Here is a 27,277-nt window from a genome sequence, read left to right on the forward strand (position 1 = left end):
TCGATAATAATCTGCCCAGGAGCCAAAAAGGGTTCTGCTCAATGATCTTCACAATACTAGAGGGTCGTGCCTAAAGAAAAATGTTTTAACATAATTCTCCACAAAAGTTTTAATTTTTGTCTGCGAATGTTTCCTTAGAGTTCTCATAACAATTTTTAACAGGGTTCTCCACGAAATTCTCTATAGAAGTCCTTACACTTTCTTCCCAAAATTCACACTTTCTTCCCAAAAAGTCTCCTGTTGGTCATCCCAAAAGACTTTACAGAAGTTTGCGCAAGAGTCTCCATTGAAATTTCCACAATAGTCTCCGTAAAAGTCTTAAAGAATTCTGATTAGAATTTTTGACAGAGTTCTCCACCAAATTCTCCACAAAAGTCCCCACAATAAATCTCTCTCATCGAAGTTCCTACTGTGGTCTCTATAGAACTTTCCACAAAAGTCTCCATAAAAGCCTCAAAGAGTTCTCTTTAGAATTTTTGACAACGCTCTCCACGAAACTCTCCTAGCAGTCTTCACACTTTCTTTTCAAAAATCTCTATTCACTACCGGAGAATTGACAGAGGTCCTGCCAAAATCTACACAAATGAATATACAGAGGTCCAGACAGAGGTTTACACAGATGTCTTGTCAAAGGTCTCCTGTTGGTCGCTTCAAAGGTCTTTACAGAAGTTTACGCAAGAGTTTCCATTTAAGTTTCCATAGTGGTCTCCATAGAAATTTTTACAAAAGCCTCCATAAAAGTCTCAAAGAGTTCTCATTAGAATTTTCAATAGAGTTCTCCATAAAATTATCCACAGAAGTCCTCTCCATTGCCTCATGAATCTCTATTATCTACAAGAGAATTTACAGAAGCACTGACAGGGTCTACATATATGTCTTAACAAAAGTCTCCATATTGATCGCTCTAAAAGACTTCACAGAAGTTAACGCAAGGGTCTCCGTTGAAGTTTCTACTGTGTTTTTAACCCGTATAGGCCTGAGCGAAAGCAAAAATACTAAAACCCTCACTGCTCAGCGGTTACTAAACGGATCCAAAAATATTATTTTCAGTATACTGGCCCACATATCTAGTTTCTAGAAAGGGCCGGAGGAACTCGGGAATACTCCTGTAGCCGGAGTTATTGCGGTGGGTCACTGGGTCAAGTCGGGTAAAACCGCGATTTTTTTGGGACATGCCAAGTTATCTTTATTTGTTTTCAATGACAAACATTTTAATTTGCATATATCATTAGGATCTGATATTCAACATCGTAAATGAATAGTTTTGCAACGTTTAGAGTGTACTGGATGCGGCCACTCGGACTTAATGCCCTGAAGAACCGGCTCTAGATTTGTTGGATACTAAACCGTTTCCATTCTCTAAAAGTAGAGATCGAGCATAATAGTTCACTAAAATGCATTCCCATAAGCTTGACACAGATTTCAAGATACAAATAGTCTATTTTATCATAAAATTAAGGCGTCCCGGGGACCCGAAAATGGTCATTTGTAGGATCAATCAAATGCAGGAAACATGTTTATCCAATTTAATAGTTTGTCAGAAGGTTTACGCTGATGGGGTTTTTCTTAAAACTCCTTGATATAATTGCCACATTATAGCCGATTCTGACAGGGTCTATACAGATGTCTTAACATATGTTCATGAACTCTATGTTGAACACCCCAAAAGGCTTCACTGAAGTTTATGCAAGGGTCTCCATTGAAGTTTCTATAGTGGTCTCCATGAAAGTTTCAACGAAAGTCTCCAGAAAAGTCTCAAAAAGTTCTCATTAGAATTTTCAACAGGGTTCTCCACAAAATTCTCTGAAGAAGTCCTCACAATTGCCTCATGAATTTCTATCACAGGAGAATTTACAGAGGTCCAGACTGGGTCAACATAGATGTCTTAACAAAAGTCTCCTGTCAATTGCCTCAAAGTTGTTCACAGAAGTTTACGCAAGGATCTCCACTGAAGTTTCCAAAGTAGTCTCTATAGGAGTTTTCAGGGAAGTCTTCATAAAAGTCTCGGAATGTTCTCATTATAATTTTTGGCAGGGTTGTCCACCAAATTCTTCACAGAAGACCTCACACTCTCTTCCCAGAAATCTCTATTATCTACCGGAGAATTCACAGAGGTCCTGACTGGGTTTGCACAGATGTCTTGAAAAGTCTCCATGTTGGTCGTCTCAAAAAACTTCACAGAAGTTTACCCAAGGGTCTCCATTGAAGTTTCTACAGTGGGTCATAGAAATTTTTACGAGAGTCTTCATAAAAGTCTCCCCAAAAGTACTGCATTGGGTCTTGGCAGGGGTCTACCTAGATGTCTTGAGAAAAGGCTTCTAGTTGGCCATTTCAAAGGTCTTCACAGACGTTTACGCAGGGGACTCAATTGAAGTTCATGTCATCCTCCATTCTCCACAGGTTTCCTCAGACGTCCACAGAATTCTCCATAAAGCTCTTCACAGAGGTCTTAGAAAATCTTCGAAGAAATTTTTACAGAGGTTCACTCTGACTTCAACACAGCAATCTTCACAAAAGTTTCCATGGACGTCTCCACAGATATTTCTACAGAGTTTTTCACAGAAGTCTCTGTAAGAGTTGCCGTAGAAGTCTCCACAGAGGTATTCGTAGAAGTTTCCATGAAAGTCTTCATATAAGTGTCCAGAGGAATCCAAAAAAGAAGTTTGTGATCTTCGCGGATTTTCCACAGATGTTGTAAAGTCTTCACCAAAACGGTTTCCGCATAATTCTCTACAGAAGTTCATACAGAGAGCCTCGAAAAGTTCTACATAGAAGTCTTCAAAAAAACAGTCCAAATAGTCATTTGAAATGTAGATTATTATAGAACCTACATGTACATCAGATTACATTTTCGACAAGGATTTTATCAACCAGAGATTGTTCACAACCTGTGTCCGTTTTAGTCTGCACAGTATTTTCCACAATTGATACTAGTAGTATGTTAAGAAGTTTTCATTGAAGTCTACCCAGAAGTATCTTTTGCTCAGAGTAGCTTTGGAAAACCATCATTTATAATTGAACCCAATATTGATGGACCATATTAATTGTGAAGCTCAGAATCGATGTTGGCAAGCGGGAGCCCCACGAAAAACCTTTCATTCCATTCTGACGTTACTATAGGAGTGAGGCGTCAAAGTTGTGCCATGCCTACTAGATCGTTTGATGTTCGATCCGCTGCTACATTCTCGGATATCTTTCAGCAGGCTTTTGATTGTCAGCCATCATAACAGGGTTGGAAGACAAGATCTATGACAATGTTCATTCAGTACCACACATTAATTCCATCACAAGTGAGAACAAATCACGAAAAGAAAGTTGTAAGAAGTCACCGTAGTGTAGTTCGTAGAAATCTCCACAAATACTCTACCGTAGCATACAAATGTTCCCATCAACGTCTCCATAAAGGTATCCACAGGAGGCATACAGTCTCTCCACAAAAATCTCGGTAGAGTCTAAAGTTGACTCCTAAAAGACTATCGAATTAGAGAATACAAAACCTATGCAACTGCGATCCTAGGGACCAACGAAGTAGCCATGATTTTGCACTCAAAACCTCCTAGATCAGATCCAATAGGAAGCAATTTCGAGGTTTTCTTGATGGGTGAAAATTGAACTCAAAATTCACAACACAAATCCTCAAATGATTCGATTGAGAGTGCATCGAAATGCGAGGAGTTTTCCTGGTACTCTTTCTCTCTTGCTTATACGCTCACCCTTACTCACACTTCAAAAGAACTCTTGAGTGACCCGTCCGAACAAGACAGGCCTCGCGGAGGTTTAATGGCACTCGCTTTTGCTAGAATTTTCCTCCGTTGTGTTTTGTGTCGCATCTTCCTCGTCCATATTTCGCTGCCTCTTTGCTTAGTATATTTTTCGCTCCTTCACAAAGAGGCAAAGACAGCAAGCTACTCTGGAGCATGTTGCCGAACTGTCTGATCATATCTTTAAATTATTTTTTATGCTATGATATATCAGTTGACAGTCCACAAACGTCTAAACATAATTATTCACTGGTTTTCTCAGAATCCTGTACAAAATGTTCCACAGTGCACTATATAGAAGTATTTACATCAATCCTCACCGAAGCCTTCAGAAAAGTCTTCTTGCAGGTCGCCAGGGAGGTTTCTGTAGAAGTCTTCATGGAAGACTCCATAACAGCCTCCACTCAAGTCTTGGTAATTGTCTCAACAGAAGTCTTCAAGAAATTCTCATCTGAGTAAATCATTAACTTAGATGAGAATTTCTTAAAGACTTCTGTTGAGACTTGATTGGAGGCTGTTATGGAGTCTTCCATGAAGGCTTTTATAGAAAGATGCAGATTTTTGAATAAGTCTTCCCAAAACTTTAACCAAAGTCATCAGAATGATCTTCACAAACTCGACAGCCACCTCCAAAGAAGTCTCTACAATAAATTATCAACAGAAGTTTTTCTAGAAGACTCCACAGAGGTCTCCACAAAACTCTCCATAGTGTTTTCTATCGAAGTCTCCACAGTTCTGTTAATAAGAGTCTCCACAGATATATGCACAATGGTCCCTATAAAATTCTTCACAGAAATATCCATAGGAGTTTACGCAGAAGGCTAAACTGAAGCCTACACAGAAGTCTTCATGGAAGTTTCTAAAGAAACATTCAGAAAAATACGTCAATATTTTTTTAAATAGAAAGAGGCAAACCCACAAAAAAAACTTATTAGATTAGGTTGAACGCAGTCAATGAATGTATTTTTGTTACTCAATTGGCAGTGCCGCACAAGAATTTAACACAGTAGGGCGCAGAGCCACTTGGGCACTTCCATGATTCACTATGCAATGGGGGGTTTTTATCGGCCGAATGGTCTGAAACTTATAAAAAAACGCACTGCCCAAGTGAATCGAAAGTGTCAAGAATAGGATCCGGCTCCTTATGATACCCAATTTTCGATAAACTTCCATCAAGGCGGACCCATCTTGCCCAGAATCATCCGGTACAGCCGATGAGCACTGCTACCATACAGAAAATCAAGATGATTCCAGCGTCGGTCCGGTATCTTGTACCGCAGCCGTAGATTCGGAAGCTGATCGGCCAAGGCGTGCACGTCCGGCGGTTGAATAATATTATCCGATTCACCGTAGTACACGTAAGTCGGAGTCGTAACTTTCTGAAGCGGGTAAAGTGGCGGTCGAACTGCGCCGTAGCGCTGGAGATTCTCCGCCGAACCAAAGTCGTACTGCTGGAAGCTTTTCGCGTTATACAACTGGATGTAGTGGAGTACTTGGTAGACGGAACCACCGGCGGGACTGTATCGGAGCAGATCCAGGAACATGGTTCGGTTGACGGAGTCGTGGTAGCCCATCACGTACCAGACGTTGATCAAGATGAGATCCAGCGGAATGAATCCTTTCCGAGTTGCCTGCACGATGGCGTCTACGTAGGAGTCGTTTCCTCTGCCGCTGATTTCGTACAGTCCGGTTAGTCGAGCGCCTGCTTCTATTTCTTCGGGACGAGTGGTGAGAATGACCGCCGGACTGGTCGCGTGATGCAGGTAGGCCACGGGTGAAGAGAGATGTGCACTGATGAACACGTCGTTGTACTCGGGACGAAGTGTGGTCAAGACCAGGAATTGACCACCTCCTTGCGAGTGCGCCAGAAATTGCAGCTTCTTACGCCGGGTTTGTTTGAGGACGTAGTCTACGATTGCGGATAGATCGTACAATCCCAGCTCGTGGAAACTGAAACGCCAATATGCTCGGGACTTCAGATCCAGAGATTCATGCTTCTTTGAGTAGGTTGTACCGCGGTTGTTTCCCATCCAGACGTCAAATCCGGCGTCGTGTGCGAGGAACGCAAGAGCCTTTCCGGGACCTTGCGCTGTGAAGTCTACCGAACACCCGAAAAGGCCATGCATGATCAGAAGAGGAGTTTTCTTAGGGTTGGGAATCCGAGCATTGGTGAGGATGTATCCGTCCTCGGTGGTCACTTTGTGCAGCTCCACCGAATAACCGTGCTTGGCAATCGATGATTTCTGGAAGCCAGATATCAAGAAGTTTTGAAGTAATTGAAGTACTGTGACAGCGTCTCACCAAAAGTTCATCGGGATCTTCGCAATTTGCTGAGCAACAAAGCGTCAACAAGAGCCACCATAACCATCCACGTTTAACCATGTCCAAATATTGAAGTTGACTACCATTAGCAGGTATCAGCAATGCAGTAGATATGAAGCATGTTCGTTGGATGTTGGTTCTAATTACCGTGGTAATTACTATTCAAACGATTCCAATTACTGTGCGCTGGTCTACACACAAAACTATCATATCGTCCAAAAACAGAGATGACACGCATATTTTAATTACCCATTGATCAACTATGAATGAATTCGTTACAGAGCTACATGGTAAAACTTGCATTGGTGATTTGCAGTTTTTGATGATATAATTCATAATTTGAAATACTCCAATTATCCCTTCGAGCGTCTTTTGGAGTTCAAAACCCTTTATTGAGATTTGCATTCTTCGTGAAACTGTTTTCAAAATTATACACACGCAACATTCATTATTGCAATACAGCATGCTATCGAAAGATAATATCAAACATTCACTTCTTCCGCTTTGCTGCAGTTTTCAGTGCATTTCCAGCCATTCGTAGTTCAGCTTTCAGAATGAAAGTATACAATTTACGCTGCTGGCTTGTGTTGGCTCATCTAAAATTAATTAGTAGCATCAATCCTGATGCTCTGCTCGTAATTAACTTCTGAAAACTGTTCTTTATTCTAAATTAAAATTCACTTATCTACACAGAAAACTTCAATCGCTCAGCATGACTACCCGGTAGAGCTACACAAAGTCCCGACCGAAGACGGTTTCATTCTAACCGCTACCCGTATCCCCAAACCCGGCCATACACCCCTGCTGATCATGCACGGCCTCTTCGGTTGCTCGGTAGACTACACTGCTCAAGGTCCCGGGAAGGCTTTGGCTCTGCTCGCACACGACGCCGGATTTGACGTCTGGATGGGAAACAACCGCGGAACAACCTACTCCAAGAAGCACGAACATCTGGATGAAAAATCGCAAGCTTATTGGCACTTCAGCTTCCACGAGCTGGGACTGTACGATCTATCAGCTCTCGTAGACTACGTTCTAAAGGTTACTAATCAGAAGAAATTGCACTACATTGGTCACTCTCAAGGTTCGACCCAGTTCCTGGTTCTGACCACACTTCGTCCAGAGTACAACGACGTGTTCATCAGCACTCACCTCTCAGCTCCCGTGGCGTACATTCATCACGCCACTAACCCAGCAGTCATCCTTACCAAGCGTGCCGATGAACTGGAGGCCGCTTCTCGTCTCACCGGAATATATGAGCTCGGTGGTAGAGGAGCCGGCTCCTACGTAGACGCCATCATACGAGCTAATCAGCTCGGGTTCATCCCTCTGGACCTTATCCTCCTCAACCTGTGGTACGTGATGGGCTACCACGACTCCATCAACCGCACCATGCTGCCAGATTTGTTGAAGTACAGCCCCGCTGGTGGTTCCATCTACCAAGTGCTCCACTACATCCAGCTGTTCAACGCGAGAAACTTCCAACAGTACGACTTTGGTTCGGAGGAGAACCTCAAACGCTACGGCACTGCTCAACCTCCATCGTATCCGCTACACAAGATCACAGCCCCAACCTACATCTACTATGGTGAGTCCGACAACCTCAATCAACCAGCGGATTTGGACGCCTTGGCAGAACGACTCACGAATCTACAGTTGAAGTTTAAAGTGCCGGTTCGGCGCTGGAATCATGTGGATTTTCTGTACGGAAACGGTGCCCACCGACTGTATCGCATGATTCTGGCCAAGATGGTGGATTCGTGATTGGGGTTATACATATCTCTGGGTGTGTGGGTGAATTGGGTTTAAATTACGGTTCACAATAAAATTGCACAATATGAAGTTCTATCAGTTGATTTTGTGTATATTTAACAAATGGTTTGAATGAATCTGGCGTTTTTAATAGCTGTTGGGCGTATCACGTAGTTCTTTATTTGTTGATCTTCGATGATTTTCCGTTGGATGCAACTTTAAAGCTCAGGTTTTCAGGTCTTCGGGTACACAGAAAACAGCGTGATCTCTTATGAACCATCAAGCTGAGCAAGTCTAGCTGTTAAATAAAGCTTATGGCAAGCCTTATGGTGAAAGTCAAGAACCCGTAGACGCTAGTCCAAATTTGTGCGGACGAGCTTAGGGTCATCTTCGAGCATGATTCGAAAACTTGGCTAGTTACTTCATATGACTACAACAAGCAAGACGTCGAAGTTGGCCAGGAACTACCCCCTGGAACTACCTCATGGTATTACTTCCGGGGGCAGCGGGTTCGTTGATGCCTCTACGCCTTTTCGTCACATCTTGCTCTATTCGATCTAGCTACATTTTGGGGCCGGCCACACGCCTGGGCCATGTGAGACTTTTTTCGATAGATTCTACTGCATTTGTTGGTGCGCTTGACTCCATTACTCTGCTCGTTATGCCCTATGGGCGGACCGGTTGGATGCCGAGGTCGGTTTTGCGATTCCAGTTGAGGATTGTCTTCCGGTACGCAAGCGCCCCAACGACCAAAAGCCTGCGGTTCGTCGAGTATCGATTACTCGGCGTAGTTCCCGACGGTAAAGCTAGCCTACTTCGATGGAGAGTACCTCAATGGAGGGATAACACCCGAAACATTGATCATACTCAGTTGTTGGCCGGTAGAGTGCCGAAGTCGGTCCAGTGATTCCAGTTGGAGGATGGCTTCTGGTTCGCTGGCGCTCCGACGACTCAAGCCAGTGATACGCTCGTACTACTCCAACGGTGAATTCTCCAACAGCGGAAGTACCGATGCTATTCAGGCAGATGCCGAGGTCGGTCCTGCGATTCTGTTGGAGCGAAACTTCCGATTCACAAGCGCCCCGACGACCATTTGCCGGTGCAACTACGCGATCTACTCAGTTAGTCCCCGACAGTGGATTTAACCTACTCCGAAGCTGGCCGGGCAGATGCCGAGGTCGGTCCTGCGATTCTGGTGGAGAGAAGCCTTCTGTTGCACGGGCGCCCCGATGATCATTTGCCGGTGCTGTTTCGCGATCTACTCAGCTAGTCCTTGGCGGAGGATCTAGCCTACTCCGATTTTTTCGTTCCGCGTACCTTGGACAGTCAAAAACTACACGTTGCGGTAACTCTGCCTTCCCGAATGTATGGAGATACTTTCTGAAATATCCATGACCTGGTAGGAACTGTGTCAGGTAGAAGTTTACCTCTCCATGCTTCCCACGTCGTAGGTTAGGGATGAGCCGGTGGGTCCATCTTCCTTTCTCCGTACATTACCTCTGTTTTGTGGTGAGCCATCAATTGCGTCAATTGTTTCCAACACTGACATCTCCACTTCTTCCAGCGTCTCGCCCAACACCGTTAGTGACACATCTACAAAACCAACAATCTTCACCTTCCTGGGTAGCCACAGTGTCAAGACTCCGTCGTACATCTCGTTCCAAAGAGTTCAGCCGAGAATGGAACCTTGAGGGACGCTCACTTTCACTTGCATTGACTTCAGCCCTTGATTTGTTTCTTGCACCAAGATTCTGCTCTAGAAGTAGCTCTCCAGGATCATGCACAGGTAATCGGGAACCTGCATTCGTTGCAGTGCTGCGGCAATGGCCTCTTAGCTGGCGCTGTTGAATGCGTTTTTCAAATCTATCATGAACACGGTGCAGTATCGATCTCTTCTTCGTTTCTGCTTCAACGCCTTTTCAGCATACTCGAGTACTGCTCGAATTGCGTCTACCGTCGATAAGCCTTTGCGGAATCCAAACTGCATTTGCGACAAACCACGCTCACTCTTCGTACACTTCTTCAGCCTGTTAAGGGTGCTTCTTTCTAGGAGTCTTCCGAGCGTATCCAGCAGTAAAATAGTTCTAAACGATGCTGGATCCCTCCGTGGCTTCTTTGGCAGCAGTACCAGTTTCTGGATCATACGTATTCCTGGAAAGTTACCTTCGTCAAAACACTTCTGCAACACCTTCTTGAACATGTCTGGATATGCCAGCATTACAGCTTTCAGCGCTACGTTCGGTATTCCATCTGGACTAGGGGCTTCCTCAGATTTTGATCGTTATGCCGCTTCTACAAGCTTGTCGCTGGACACTTGCCGGTCCTCAGCGATTGCTTTTGCGTCTCCACCGTACGGCGTTGGTGGCCAGGAAGCTGGATCGTGCTTCGGGAAGATACTCTCCACGATCAACTTCAGCTTGCCTGGACACATCTCAGCTGGCGTCGATTGGTGTCTGCGTTTCAGTACAGCCCGTTGTAGCAATTATATTTAGCAAACTTGATCTCCCGTTTGACTTCTTGGATGCCGACTTAGTAGAGACCTCTACCTGACCCCCAATGGGGTTTATGGAAATTTGAATGATGGATGCTTGATAAAACCATAGAATACGTTTGGTCTGTGTTAAAGATTCTTCCATATGAGGACTTCAGAAATATTCTTTGGCATATTGTACTCCTAGGAGATTCAACTGCCATGGTTATCGATGAAGTTATGATTCAAGTTGTTCTCAATCGCTAGTAGACCGCTAAGATCTTCCAATGTCTCCACACATTTTCTATGATGATGAAGCACGTCTACTCTACCGGAACCGGACTTCTGCGACCAGCTCAAAGCCATCTCCAATCTTTCCATACCAAGTTTGTAGAGCAGAAAACATACCATCTAGCCACTCTTGTGTAAACACATTCCGCCGCATCATCCAGTAGCGAGCAAACAACTTCCAGTTTTGGACTCCTCTCTTGCTCGTATCACATCACAATTGCAGTTTGATTTGATGGTTATTTTCATAACTGCAATCATCACGGATAGCTCTCGCGGACTTACCGCGCTGCCACCATTCGAAGGAGTCGTCCTGCTGCTGCCACTAGCCTGTCGCTAGTCAAACAAGCTTACCGCATTTGCCGCGGTTATTTGCTTAATTTGCTACCGCGCGCTCCGGAGAGAAGAAAGGAAAAGTACCGCTTGCGCCCGGCGATAATTGCACGGTTGCATCGAGATCGACTGATGGGGGCTGGATGGATAGATTGTAGATGGATGGATGGACGCGAGGAAAAAGTGCAATAAACTTACAAACTAGAGGCAGATTTGTCCCAGAGGCGCTCACCTGATCGCTTGCGTCCAGGGTGACCAGAGTTATCGATTTCCAGATCATGTTTATAAGCCGTGAAATACATAAATTGGTTAGGTCATGATATCAGGACCATAAATCATGGTTCCTGCAGGCGAATTACGACGCGTATTTTCTTCGAAGTAAAGATAATTTTTTTGCTGGTGAGTTATGAAAGAAAATTGTTCGCCGAAATTCACCTACTGGAGTCATGATCATGATTCTTCATAAGCGTAACAGCCAGAGCGTAAACATTAAGCGTTGCTTTAACTCATTCGTATCAATCACCCGCATGTGGTTGTATGGTAGATTCGTGAATCGGAAGGTTCTTGGTTCGAATCTCGCTCAAGCATTATTTTTTTCATTTTGTCGATCATAATTATATGCGCGAGACATGAATATAGGCACTTGAATTATAATTCCGAGCAATCATCAACCAAAACATAACACGTGTGTTGTGTTCCGGCAATAAAACTCATGATATTATGAGTCCATATCATGGTGAAAATACACAGGAATCAAGATATCATGAGTTTTAAGATTCGGATTTCTATCCGTGTAGGCTTTCATACCAAATTCCAGGCCTGATTGAGTCCATAAACTATCAAATTAAATGCAATTTTCGCATTAGGTCAGAATGAACTTTATTTTTAGCTTTAGTGACCATACGTCCCGGATTATCCGGGACAGAGCAATTTTTTAACTTGACTGTAGAGTGTCAATACTTTTTATTTCAATTAACTTGGTATGTAGTACGTGTCTTAGCTTGAATATGAATTTAAATTGCACATCAAACATAGGCAGCGCTTCATTGGGGTTGAGATCTGACAAGCGTCCCGGATTTTTTCCGGGACACATCTGGTCACATTATTTTAAGCCTATATTTTTGAGTAATTTTCCAATCATTGAGTAAAAACTAATACAGCAGGGCTTTGCCTAGACCCAAGTTGTCGAGCTCGTTCTTGGGCGCCATCGGAAACATTTTGCGTGTTGATTCTGACATTGTGAACGTTTAGTCGAGTAAGGATTATCAACTGGTGAGCTCGTTCAATGTCTGTGATAAAACACATTGGGATGATTTAATAATGACGTACATCGATTTTCAGGATTTCACGGTTTTTCTATCACGCTTTTTAAATACGTAAACACGTATAGTGGCAGGTCAGAAAACCAAAACCCACCACCCTATTTACCCCTAAGACGATAGGTGTCAGTTTGTGCTCAATTTATGAGTAAAAAATAATAATGATGGTTTTAAAGTTCTCCATGAAACACTTCAGGAAAGTATAAATAGGTTTTTTTTTGTCAAATATGTTTACTGCTAAATTAGTGATTTATCTGCGATTGTGAAAGAAATAAAAAAGTGGAGCGTCTACAAATGAACAATTTCAAAAAGAAGTTAGCTTCGTAACTGAACTATGCTATTTTTTTCAATCATACGTCTCATCCTCAGTGAATGAAATTATCGCGGTAATGAGACGAATTAGTTGCCGCCTTTATCTGCGATAAACGAAAAGCCAAGATCGATCCGATCATATGCACTAAGGGCAAGTGTACCATTAGTGGAGCACCTAATGGAAAACTGCTTAAACACGGTGTTAAGATCATGAAATATATGATTTTAACGTATCATTCGATAGATCTCAAATTCTTCTATCATTCAAATGTATAAAAATCACGATTCATTTGAAATTTCCCTGCAAAAAGTCTTGCACCAATAATAGGAACACTGTTCCTTTAGTGGAGGTATATTTTAAGGATGGTTCCTTTAGTGGCGCAAACCATTGATATCTTATGGGACCCTCCACTATGGGTACTGATGCACCACTATAGGTACAAAGGAGCAAAAAAAATAAGCAAAATAATTGTTTTAAATAGTTTTACGGTTAAATTTCATGAATATTATTCGATTACTTGTATCATTTTCGCATCGTACATAATACAAAAATATCACATAATCATTTATTAGCGCGAAACATGCCAAAACACACTACCTCCACTATTGGAGCTACCTCCACTAAGGGAGCGTTTGCCCTATCCAACTTTATCGGCTCTAAACTTATCGCGATAATTATCACAAGGGAAATAACAAAAATGTTTGCCGCCGACGGGGTTCGAACCCATGTCCATGAGCAGAAACGTTTTCAAATACGCTCACGCTCCATAACCAATCGACCATGCCAGCTGAACGAAGGGGGAGAAAAATTTGGTATATAAAAGCTACATGTAGAAGCGAAGGACACTCAAAACGACAAAACAAGAGTAGAAAAGAAGGAAGCCAACTACTAGTTGCTGGTGATAATATAAATTCGCTGCTGCAGATCTCGTGAGAGCATAATCTCGCAGTGCTGGACGGGTAGGATATTATGGCACGTCTCTTTCCTCCGGAAAATCGGCAAGAGCGATAGGCTTATGATTATCGCCGTGATCGATAATTTCACTCCCTGCTTATCATACGGCCGGTCAAATTTTGACCCAAATTATCCAGCTGTCATAACAGTCTCGATGACATATAACGGTTTTAAAAGAATATTGTAGATTTTAGTGAAAAGGACATCTAACCTGAAAGGAATTGTCTAGATATTCAACCCATGAACAATTTTTTAGCGGCCATCGAGCGTGAATTTGAGAAATATTTCAAAATGATGAAAAAGAGCTCGATTTAGAGAAACTCTAGAACATGATAACAGAACTGTGTCAATTGTAGATGGCAATCAATAAAGAAAAAATCAAAACTCAACAGGAAAGCTGGCAAACATTTTTTCTTGTTGTTTTTCAACAAAGCTTAATAAAAATGATACAAACTAATAGGATTTTTTGTTCTTGGATAAATAACTAATTTTGTGCTGCCAAAGAGCAATGGCGCTTAAACCAAAGTTCTCTAGCTAGGACACAAAGTGGAAATATCTGTGTTCCATGCCTGGAAGACACACGCATGGAGTGACAAATTTCTTAGCTACGTCACTCCCAACAACTAAAATCCGGTCGTATCATTCGCTTATGGTGAATCCTAAACGCAGCGAACTGAACTATCGAAATTGATACTTCTTGCCTTACGAAAGATGGAACGATTATCGATATACAAACCAAAGACAAATTAAAGACCTCGATGTCCCTTGCAGTTGCCCAAAATTTTATGGCTCGTAAGGTAACCTAGAATGCCGTGAAAAGTGTACTGCGATCTGTCAAACTTGGGTACCTTTTGTACTACCGAGGGACTAAATGCAGTACTGAAAGTGGTACACAATCTGAGCCCGAGTGTGACGGACCTGTACAAACTCTTTATGTATCGTTTTAGCATCAGGCCACACCAAGGCGTCGATAGGCACGGGGTGAACGCACGAGCCTATCGATCCCAAGGTCCTCGTTTCGATTCCAGGTTGTCGCGAAAACTAATATTGTTTTAAAATTTTGGTTTCATAAGGCAAATTTATGAATTTCAACCCGATTCGTTGTGGTGAATTTTCAAAAGGGGTTCCTATGTTTATCGATAGTCCATTTGCCTGAGTTTAGATCATTCCTTCCTTATCATCCAACTCCTTCACATCTAAGAGGGCGTCGGTGAGCCGTTGGCCTCTCATAAAGTAGGTGTAATATCATCACTATTCGGCGAAGATAGGCGTGGCCAGCAATGAAAACGGTCATGTCTATTCATCTGTAACTTCCTATTGAACAGATATTTCATCAAAAATAGTTTTTCATAAGTAATTCGAATAAGACTGGTAATTGTAGTTTACGCAACAAGTTGTAGATTGTAGAATGATGATTTTTAAAGCACAAAGCGTACATTTATCCAACAATGAAAAATAATAACGACCAGTGCCGTAAATATCGAGCTCTGCAACGAGTTTCGTAAAAAACAGACTTCTCGAAATGTCACTACATGAACTTCTTACGAAAAATCTTAAAAAATATCATAATTTCTCAATGAATAAATAACAGAGAAACTGCCTTAAAGAACCATTAAAACCTTAAACCTTAAAACGTTGATGGTATCTATAACCCCTTGATTGAGAATTATATATAACTTACTTGAAGAATTTTCATGATAATCTAGTTTTGTAAAATCCACAGTATTTCTGGTGTGAAATTGCCCGTTGAATAAGTAGCTGAAGCAATTATTTTTTTAACCCCTAAAAATGATTGAACAAATTTTAAGCAGGGTTGGCAACCATCATTTTTGTCACTGATCGATGATGAAAAACCAGTGATGACTGCCAAAGACACCACAACGAAACAAAGCCGCAAAAAGTCAACGAGCAATATTTTTCGTCACTCCTTTGTGGTGACCAAACACAAGCTTCTAATCTGTACGTAGCACACAATTTCAGGCAAAAAAAAATTCTGAGCTACGAACTGCTAGTCAACAAAAAGTCTTGTATTGGCAGTTGGGCAACCACTCTCTCAAAATGTTGAGCTGGCTGTGTTGGTAGGCGCGTGCTACAAATAATCCGAAGGGCTTGTTCAACTCCGGAACAATGCTGATGGTTTTTCGTGTACTTTCGTTGTGGTTTGGTCAATTTATTCACACTCTTTCGTTGCCTATCGTTATGGTCAAGCTCAACTTGTTCAACGAAAATTGGTTTACGTTTGGCTCATCAGTCTTATTCCTTTAATTAAACAAAATAATGTTGTCTCTCTCCGACGTTTCGGTCAGTATTTTCGACCTTTTTCAGGGATCTTAATGATTGAACATAATATATAATATGGAAAACAAAAAATATAATGAGAAAAAACTAATGAAGAATAGATAGCTCTTGCCTAGTTGTTTGTGTTGTTGGAACATTTAAAAATGCTGTTTTGACGAAAGCGTTGGTAGAGAGAAATGGCAACGATTTTTCGTCGTGACTGGGAGCTTGATTAACGATAGTTAAGTGTCGTTGGTCACGCTGAGCTGAGACAGTGACGAAAACTTTTCATTATTCGCCACTGTCAAATCCGGCGATCAATCACAACTCTGATTGTAAGAGTAAGTCAATAATGTAAACTAAAAAAAAACCTTTGAGGAATCCTAGAGCTAAATCTTTGGTTGTATTTCTTAAAATAAGCTTATTTGAAATAAAAAAAATCATATAGCATAAAACAATATTACCAATTTAGATGTCCTTTACTTTTTATGAACATTAAGTAGTCGAGTTACCGCAAAACGAGATATCATTGATCATTGGTATCTTAAACACGAAGAAAGAATCTGTTGACGCTCTGTTGAGCAATTCTTACTGAACTCCCGTAGCAAACTCTGTAGAAGTTTTTCGTTGAATTGTTGCAAGATATTTTGTTATTATCTCCTAGAAAATTATTAGATTATATTTCCCATGACTCATTAACAGAGAGTATATTTCGGATAATTTTGAAGGAATTTCTGTCAGAAACGTTAAAAATGCTTGCATACTTGTAAATGAAATTTCACCAAAATATTTAAAATTAGGCAAAATAAAGTACAGTACAGTAAAGTACATTTTAATGCTTATTTTTAGATAGGGAACTGACATGCGACCCACGACAGTCCAGAAATAAATTGTTTCTACCAAAGCTAAATTAAGTTTTTTTTTAAACCTAAAAAGAAAAAAAAACAGACAGGTTCAGAGCATTTCGAAGTTTAAATGAGGAAATTATGAAAAAATACTACTGGCTGTTAAGTTTTACAGTTTGTTCCTATATTTTCCAAATCTATCTGAGTCCAAAAGAGAATATAAATTTTAAACAAATATTAAGTCGCTAATGATGTTGATCTAACCAATGAACTTGAAACTTTATCAGTCGCGTCATAGTGATCAGCAAACAAAGGCATAATTTGCTGTCTAGGATTCCATGATTTAAAAAAAAACTTAACTTCCTTGAATATCAAGATTTTGCCAATGTTCGGCCTACCCATGGTTTTGAATGTGAACGCCCCTCTGGTCATTACATAGTAAATACTTATTATAAGGTATTCCTGGAATATAAGAGCAAGATCTTTTGTAGTTTCATCAATACAGTATGTATTAGTTAGAATTTTTAAGAAAAGACAGAGAATTCAATGCAAACACAAGATTTCTAATAAAATATATAAAATTTTATACAAATCTTTATGCACTAAACGAAAGTATACTTAAAATAGTTATTTATTTAAATCTTAGAATAATGAAAATTCGTAATTCGAGTATATGGGAGTACTACTCCGGAAAAAATATTGTACTTGATTTCTCACCGAAATTTTAAACATCACATACTTTTTCGTCCCAAGTTGTCCCAGGCTATAACTTATTTGCAAGGATACTAGAAGGTATAAACTAACGGACAAGGAACAATTAAGCTGCACATATTTGCACTTTTTAATATAGTAACTTTCTTCAGTATTTACAGTGTTTAATAACTGCTAAATAATCACTGGATATTTTAATATCTCAATATGATTCATGTCGTCATAACTAGACAAGTTCTAATAATGATAATGAGTTTCACAATAGCTCATATGCATATTTAGTAACAAACCTCATTCCTTCACTCTTGGCCCTTTCCAAAAGCTAGTCAAGATAACTTGTGTTTCGGAAACAAAACATCTATTTTGCATCATTAAACTCATATATTTGACATGAGATTGGTCTTCCTGAAACCAATATGATATTTCTTTTTTTTTAAAGATGTTACTTAAAAATTATATCCAACACTTTTCAATCTGTTTGATGAGTCTACCGATTTACACAGATAACGCAAACAAACAACCTGGCAACCCTGCTTGCGTCGTCATGTGTACCGTCTCTTGATCATTTTATGTTGATCGCTGATCAACGATCGACGCTGAAAGCTTCTGATGATGATGATTAAAACGAGGAACAGGGAAGACCAATCAGAAGGGGAGCTCATTTCCAGTCAGAAGACATAGAGCGATAGAGAGTGAGAGGGACATTCCGAGCCGAAGCAGTGCGCGATGAAGGGGCAGGCTCCCGTCTATCATGCAATCGTTTACTTACACACACTCTATAATCAGTGCACTCTCGATCGGTTCGATCGGTCCGCGCCGGTTTCTTCAGGTGTCTTGGCAAACACGATAAAAATCGATAATCGATCAAAAACTGCGGCTGTGTTCGCGAATGCACGCGTTTGTCGGAGACCGTTGCGTAAGTGCAATCGATCGATGGAAAAATCGCACGGAGAATCGATTACGCGGCGCGATCGGAGGTTTTTTTGGATCAACCTGCACAACGTCTAGGAATTGATTTTGAGGTGATGGGAGCACAAAAGAATTTTGATGTCTGCAAAAAGCCTCCAAAAATGACGTGACAGGTACCTACGCTGCGGTCTGGATTTCGAAAGATCGAGAGTGATCGTGGGAGGTCAACGCAAAATGGATGGCAGGTGAATCACGATCATTTTAGGAGATGCAAATCAGATATTTCTGAAAAATTTCCCACCGTCTGGACGAGCTTGGAAATGGGGCACTACGTGAACCGGGTCATTCCGAAAGAATTCTCAATCCACCGCTTCCGATTGCCGCAACGTTCTTGAAATAGTCATAGCAAATCGCTCGTTTTAAAATCGCATACCGGATTTCCCGCTCAGAACGATCGTCAGCGAGCACGAACGAGTTCATAACCGTTGATCAGCGAATCTTATAAGTAGATACCTAGTCATGAGTAGTGTAGCGAATCGGTGGCTTTGGCCAGTGGCTAAAGAGTGTGATTTCAACACCCAATAATGCCCTCAGCATTGGAGCATTCGCAGATCGACCAAACAGTCACTTATGGGCCATAAGTTATGGCTTTTAGTGGCAGACAGCGGCGACCCTAATGTCAGGTGTCAGTTTTGCGCGCAGCCGATAGAAATGAGAGCGCGTTCTTGACCAAGCTTGGTCCGCGGATGGCGACGTTTGCAAAGGGCTATGCCCAAGGGTGATGTGACACATAGTTTAAGTTCAATAGTCAAATCACGTTTGCAGAGTATAATGACTGTCCGTGTAATGCGTATGATAATAAAAAAAATGAGTTATGTATGCTCAGTACAACGGAATGCATTAAGGGGACACGGGAGACCGTGTTATTTTCCCTATCTTTCGTCTCACTCTAACAATAATCATCAAAACTTTGTGGAAGCAAATCTCGAGTTTTAGTGAACCGATGAAACTGAAAATTTATCGGGTTGTGCACTACACATATAGAACCATAGTGATACATTTTCGCATCGATATATGGAGTGGTTCTTGGGATTTGCTTCTTGAAATGGATAGGATGATTATGATGACGTCCCGTGCGGCCTTAAGGCGAAGTAGGCCGTCATTGAAATTTGTACGCGTCGTTGATGATTGTTGCTAACTCATCTCACGATTTCGAATCATCAAAGAAAATTAGTTGGTTTTGCACTGGCACAGCTGAAAAAGTATCAGCATACTTTATGCATGTTAGCGCGTACAGTGATACTCTTTCAAGTCAATATAAACTATCAAGACTGAGTTTTATCACTTTGAAATGCAAGCTGAAAAATCATCATTGATGCCAAAACGAATGACGGGCTACTTAGCCTTAATGCAATTTTTGAGAGATAGAAATCACCAAACATAATTAATGATGGTTAAAAGACTGAAACACCAAAAAAGTATATTTTCCAAACAGATAAATCCAACTAAAATATACCCCAATACTGAAAAACTGATTAGTTACTGCAAAACAAATAAATTTTTAAATGATTTCAAACGAAAATGAACTCAATATTGAAAACACTTTATAAAAGTGGGGTTATTTTAAGACCACGCAGCTGCAATACTGACAGCGCATTTATGCACCCCTAAGTGGCACAGAAACCCATAAATTTCCCATAAAGCTGAATTCACACCAATGATCTGCATTTGTTTCCAGGAAATCATTTCTCAACATCGAACTCACATTGCCTTTTGAAAGGCAATTTAGTATTTACATAAATTACAAACGACAACTAACAATTTCCACCTTTCCTCTCCATTTGCAGGTATGCGCGATTCAACCTTCACCCATAAGGCACCGAACCCCTTTGGACCGTTCTCTGATCAAAGACCTCCGTCGCTCCAGTTGTGGGGGCCTAACCACACACATTGAGTTTAATGGGTCCACATCCATTGGACCGCCTCGGATCAGGCGTTTGATCCGCCATGTGCAAATGCTACAATTAATTCAACTGTTTGTATAATTTCTGCCAGTCGTTGGTAGGTGCTTACCTTACCGCTTGACGTCAGGGCGTGCTGCAGGGTCATTGGCAAACGCAAATCGGATAAATGCATGTTTCCGCAATTAGTTCACGGATTCGGTTGCCACCACAAGTGTGTCGCTGACAAGTTATTCGTGGGAAATATTTGAGAATGGGTTGAATCATGCATAGTTTTTACAATGCTTGAAATCGAAAAGAAATATTTGAAATTAAGCTATCACAATCCGATTCCAGAAAAGTTTATTTATTTATCCTAAGGATCTTCTCAAATAACACCAATCGACAAAATTAAAGCTTTTCCCGAGCAATATGACCATTTGAAATGGATTCAATGATTTAGAAAGCTCTCTCAGAATTTTGCAAACTTCTTTTTCTTCTTCTTGATATTATGCCTTCACTGAGACAGAGCCCGCTTCTCAGCTTAGTGTTCTTATAAGAAATTCCACAGTTATTGACTGAGAGCTTTATTTGCCAAAGTTACCATTTTTTTATTCGTATACCGTTTTGACTCGAAATCCGGACATTTAAGCACCGGGTCAACTTCAAACATCGTTTTGCTAATTGATTATATCTATTTTCATATGGCACTGTGACTTATTATGAAATTATATGTGTATTATTTAGAATGGTGTAATAAAAAATGCGATTAATTATGAAAAAAAGGATTAAATAAGCAATTAAAAGTGATATGTCTTGCTTCGAAATCCGGACACTACTACTAAATTGCTTCGTATTCCGGACACTTCTTTTTGACGATTTATTTGCATATTTTGTAAGAAATTCAACTCACCAGCTTTAAGTTTGAGGATTCTGAACAGTTTACTATACAAAATCACAAAAGTCACAAGTCTAGAAAAGCACTGAGTCGTCACAAAAAAAAAAACTAGTGGACTCACCTCACGCTAGCGTCTGATTTCAGTCCAACAAACACTGGAATGTGTAAAGTATCGATACACATTTTGACTTTTATTTTTAACTAGTGGTCCCGGCAAACTTCGTCTTGCCATCAAGTAGGCTGTTGAAAAATGCTATAGATCGTCCCATACAAAATGACAGTTCCGTTCACGCTTGTTTTTCCTACTTTCCCGGTGAATATCCTGGGATTTTTATACACACAAACACGTCGGAACACTTGACGAACAAAACGGAAAAATAATCATTCAAATCGGTTGACCCGTTCGGAAGCCATTTCGTGACATACAAACACCACTCCATTTTTATTTATTTTTAATATATTGCAGCCTACTGCGATGCAATAAAATCAATAACGAACAATCAAACTTAAAGAATAGTTTTGTGCATAATAATTATAGAAAAATTTAAATTTAAATTATTAAAAACGTAATAATAGTCGTATTGTCGGCTTTCGAAGCGTCCGGCAATTCGAAGCAAAATGGTACCATGTGGCAAGTACGAAAAGAAAAACCTCAAAGCTCGAGCCAAATATATTGGCGCAACAGACTTAAAGATGAATTCTCAAGTTATGATATATGATCTTCAATGAAGTCTTCATAACATTCTTATTTTCTTATCAATGTGAAAGCTTTTAGCATTTTTGTCTTCAAAATTAAATTTATGAAAAGTTTATTGAACATCAAATTTGTCTGAACTAAAAACAAGTGTTATTTAAAGCGGTTTTTTCCAGACTTCTCCTCTTTTGACTAAAAACAATCATTCTAGATTGACCAAGATCTCAACCGATACAGAGCCTTTTTGCATGATTATAAAGTCAATTAAGTTGTTTTTAAACACTCTATACAACGCTTTCAAATAATAATAAAAAAAAAATTAACAGAATTACCCCAAACATGATTTTATTCATGAAAAAATCGCTTTTTTTCGAAATACATCATTCCTTTTAAACTGAAATGCTGTTATAACTACAAGTCGAAATGTGCACACAAAATGACGATGAGCTGAAACTGGTTTTTCTCATTTGGTGAACCTTCAAAAAAATCTCAAAAGGAATTTTTGATAAATTTTGTAATTAAAATATATTTATTTTTTAAATATATGTTCTGTTAAACTCGTAGTTTTAACAAGATGCTATATAAATTTCAACAGGGTCCTAAGGTCCTGTCTCAATTTTAGTACCAACTGCCTAAGTTTAGGCCAGAAAGAAATGTTTACTCAAATTAAAAAAAAAAATCGTTGGTTCAGGCCCAAAAACATTTTTTTTCGGTTTTTAAGATTTTGTCACACCCCTTGGTTTAAACTCAAAGTTTTAATTATATTTTGTTTTCCGTGTCTCTTCAAAATGTCAGATAGGAACAACCCCAGTAGCAAATGCCATGTGGCAATTTTGTCGACAATGTGAACGTCAAACATGATCAAAAGTGTCAAGCTTCATATTTGGAATATTTTTTATTATTAAACTTTAGATATTTTATAGCCGTTATTCGAGCTGAAAAAAAATGCTAAAGTAGTTGCAAGAACATGCTCTCTCAAATTAAGGACTGTTTCTTTAAGAAAGTGGACACCTAAATATTAACATATTGGTGTAAAAATTCCATAAAAACAAATGAAATTTTGTTTCAGTTTGTACTCAAGTGTTTATTCTGACAGCAGACAAAAGTTGACATAAAAAAATTATAAATTTCAAGCGATGGGTCGAATTGACATGGCAACTCGCAATTTGTTTCTGCACAAATGGTGTACAGAAAAAGTGTCGTTCCGAGATTTGGCTAAAATCGCGAAGTGTACAAGTTACAGATATTCCTGACAACGTGCGATGCATCCCAACAGAAAAAAATGGGAATAATGATTTGGTATGGCAAGCCATTTGCTCCTGCGGTATGAAAATACTACATATTTCACGACGGGTTCAATCAACGGCGAAAATTACAGAACTGACTGCATTCTGTTCATCTACAGACCATGCCAGACCATGCATTCTGCCCATCTACAGACCATGCCTCCATTTCTTTTGCCAGACCTAGCATCGGCTCACTTTGGAGATGCTCAAGAAGGAAAAAAATCGAATTTGTAGAAAAATGATCGAATCCATCAAATTGCTCAGAACTACGCCCCATTGAAACATATTGGGCAATAATCAAACGGCAACTTAAGAAGGATGGAAGAGAAGCAAGCTCCATCGATTTTTTCAAGAAAATGTGGTCGGCAGCACAACGAAAAGTTCCGAAAAAAAGTTGTGCAGAACCTTATGGGAGGTATCAAGAGAAAAGTAAGAGCATTCTCCAGCAATATTCAATAAATGTTCAAAATTATGTGAATTTGGTCGAAATTACGTTGATTTCCATGTTTTTAGGTTAACCCTTTCGTAAGCCATTTCATGACATACAAACACCATTCCATTTTTATTTATAAAGAAGATTATAGGATCCAAATAGGAATAGTAAATATGTAATTTCTGGCAAAAAAAAACATGGTTTTGGGTAGAATTTGTCAAATTACTAGTTTTTAAATTGAATGTATTGTATTCATTGTGTCATGGGGTGTGGGTTCTATTCCCGCTGCAGCCATTGAAACTTTTCGACAGGAATGTTTCTTTGCTGTACCATTGGAGCATGCTTGCCCGGTGTCTAGTGTTAAGTTACAGTCTGTGCCGCTAAATGGCTGAAGACGGTGTGAGTGTCTTTTAACTAAACAAAAACAACATAATAAGCTTCAGAAGCATGCATAAATATTTGGAATCGGATGAGTATTCATGAAGCAATGATCAAAATATGATATTTTTAGAGGACAAAATTCAGCAAACTACTTTTAACTAGGATTAGTTTTGGTTTTAGAAATACATATTTGATATTCAAAAAACTTTTCATAAAATTAATTTTGAATAGAATGATGTTGAGAGCTTCAAAATTAATTAATAACCAACAAAGTTATGGAGACTTCACTGAAGGTCATATTCCATATCTTGAAAACTCACCTTCAATTCGTTTGCGCTACTTCTACATCTAAATATACCGCGGAGATTTGCTGATTGGAACACGGCTGCCTTCCAACTAGCGTATCTGACCCGCTGGGTTGACTGACAGATTGTGAAAATGCTCCAGACTCACGCTACATTATACGATTATTTCAAAATAAAAACACATTTTATTACTTGTAAAACTTTGGGTTAAAACTAATTTGTGTTTATTTACTAATTTTTGATGCAATATTTTCGAGAGCTTTACTATTATTTCTTTGAATATCACCAGACTTGATAGAAACTCTGCGATGCAAAGATGAGGCGATTTTGCCGTTTTTCTGAGGAATAAAAACAGAACTCAAAATTTTCAACACAGATCCTTAAGCGAGTCGAGTGAGAGTGAGAGTGCAAAAAACATGCGAGAATTTTTTCAGGTACTCTCTCTCTCTCTCTCTCTTGTTGCGATGCTCCCCTTTACTCATGCATGCTACTCTAGAGTATGTCATCGAGCTCTGATGATGTTGAGGAGTTTTATCAAGCCTGAATATCAAAATAGTTAAAAAATTCGACATGCAAAAAAAACATGGTTAAGACGGGAATCGAACGACACTGCCTCTACCATTATGATTATCAACGAACATGAGTGAGGAACTGATATGAATCGAAACAGAGATGTCTGAGGAAGTGATGGAAAGTGGCGAACATCTCTGTTGAACCGAAACAAAAACTAAACAAAATGCTTGCGAGCATCTGAGTGCCGATTAACTCGCATCTGTCGTGCTCGCAAATAAATGACGCTGAAGTGATTCGTAAACGTTTAGGAGTCATTTGTCATTTGCGCTTTTGGTAAAAATAAGCTATTTCCCGTATAAGATATCTGTTTTTGAAGGGTTTTTGACTGGTACAGATACTGGTAATTTCCTGTCGATTTGATGGATGCGCAGTTTATATGTCAAAACCATATTAAATCGCTCCTTGTCGAGTCACTCGCGAGTATATGTTGGCGCACTTTTTGCTATTTCTTTTGGTATGCATGTATGTATATGTACCGTTTTGTCTCATATTCCGAACACTTAAGGCCAGCTGTGACTTGCATCTGGGAGGCACAAATTAGTCGATATTTGTGAAAATTTTAATTTCTTCGCAAAGCCTTAAAGCTTTTAAGTGTATCGTTAATAATGTTTATTTTAACTTTTTTAGTATTGTTTTAACGCAAAAGTATGGAACAACATTTTGATTCAAATGCCGAACACTGTGTTCATTCTGTTTCATATTCCGAACATCTTGATTCAAATTCCGAACAGCATGAATAAATTGTATTCAAATAAACAATTTCTCAAATAAATTTATCTGAGCTAGTTCTACTGACCTCGAACAAGAGAATCATAACTACTCCCGTGGTCTAAAATAGATTGGAATATGTTTAAATTGAATTGCAGTTGACTGCCATTTTATGGTAATTCTATGACATATTTCAGTGAAACATTTCAACCAAATCGCCATACAAAAACCAAGTGTTCGGAATATGAGTCTGTTCGGAATTTGAGACAAAACGGTATCACGAGCAGGTGGGTAAGAACTTACTCACACTGTGCCTGTTCGTCAGTCTTGTGAGGTGCTTTGTGATGCGTACATTTCCACCACTGGTCTGAGGTAAAGATGTCTGACATCTCAGCATATCTATCCCCCACTTCAGATGATCGTGCACTGATGGGTGGAGGGCCGATGAATTCACAAAAGGGAACATACACGGAGAAATCAGACAAATTTGGTTAAACTGCATGTAGTTTTTACCTACGGTTGGGTTGTTTTGCCGCTCTCGTAACCTCATCTTTTCATCAATCCACTGGGATTTGAACATACGACCCTACACTTGTGGAGTGATGATTGTTGATGCGCCGCGCTACAGGATGATGTAAAGATGAAGTGATAATGTGGATGATCAAATGAAATAGATATTAAAAAACGTATTCATTTGAAAAGAAGCTTTCCCATTGTTGTTCGATCCATCGTAAGTGAATAGTAGAAGAAGAGAGACGGAATGATAATGGGCATTAACGTGCCACTCATCAGTGCGCATCGTACCTTCGTGCTGTGCGTACACGAATTCTCTCTGCTCTTGGAAGTTTTCTTAAAAACTACCTAAAGCTATAAAACAGTACTTTTCAGTGCTACACAAACAGTACTTTTCAGTGCTAAAATTAAAAACGGTACTTTTCAGTGCTACTTAAACAGTACTTTTCAGTACTATTTTTTCTACTATTGATCCCTTTACGATCCTTGTTTGGACCCGTGCCTTCGATTTTTCGTTGGACCCGTTGGCGAAAGCTAGCGGTGGTAATCCTTCTTGGACACCGTCTAGGGAAAAAACCTCTCGAAGGTCACGTCTTTCTCGTTTATTAACTAAACATGGTATCAACAACTAACAAAAGGAAGGGTGAATCTCTGAATTCACTACTTCCTTCCAAAAAAGTGGGTTTTAAAACTGTCACTACACGTGGCAAGAATGGAAGAAAGGACGCTTCCCCGGAATGCGAAGTTTCTTCCAAGGGTGAAATGAATAATTGTATTGAAATGAGCAATCAGTTCGATGCTCTATACAAATTTTCCGAACACCAAATCGAAGCAGCCTCTAGCCCAGGCTCTTTGATTCAAGTGAGGAAGCAAAGAGTGCCGCCTATCGTGGTCAAGTGTTCCGAATTTGGGGGATTTAGGCAGGAGATCTTGAACTCCATTAGGGGAATCAAGGTTTCCTTCCAAATCGCAAAGAAAGGAGACTGTCGCGTTTTGCCGGAAACTCTTAAAGATCGTGAACTTCTTCTCAAACATCTTGAAGAGAAGAAGCACAAATTTTTTACTTATGACGACAAAACTGAACGTTTGTTTAAAGTTGTCTTGAAAGGTCTCTCAAGTGACTATAAATCACCTGAAGAGATCAAAAATGGAATAAATGATATACTTGGATTTTCCCCAGTCCAAGTAATCATTATGAAAAAGAGAACCCAATCTGGCATTGTTCGGAAAGGGCTTTCTCAAGAATTTTATTTAGTTCACTTTAACAAAAAAGAATTAAATAATATTAAAGC

At 39.9% G+C, this 27,277-nt stretch overlaps 2 protein-coding genes across 4 annotated transcripts in view; both read left to right on the plus strand.

Annotated features, from left to right (window-relative positions):
* LOC5577732 (mucin-2) overlaps positions 1-27,277 on the plus strand; it is a 608,111-nt gene that overhangs the window by 239,264 nt on the left and 341,570 nt on the right. The window lies entirely within an intron of this gene.
* Positions 6,546-8,008, plus strand: LOC5577731 (lipase 1). The gene is made up of 2 exons (XM_001663454.2): positions 6,546-6,718; positions 6,777-8,008. The coding sequence occupies exons 1-2, from the start codon at positions 6,638-6,640 to the stop codon at positions 7,845-7,847; spliced, it is 1,152 nt and encodes a 383-aa protein (XP_001663504.2). The 5' UTR covers positions 6,546-6,637; the 3' UTR covers positions 7,848-8,008.

This window comes from Aedes aegypti, chromosome 2 (assembly GCF_002204515.2).
Source record: "Aedes aegypti strain LVP_AGWG chromosome 2, AaegL5.0 Primary Assembly, whole genome shotgun sequence".
NCBI lineage: Eukaryota > Metazoa > Arthropoda > Insecta > Diptera > Culicidae > Aedes > Aedes aegypti.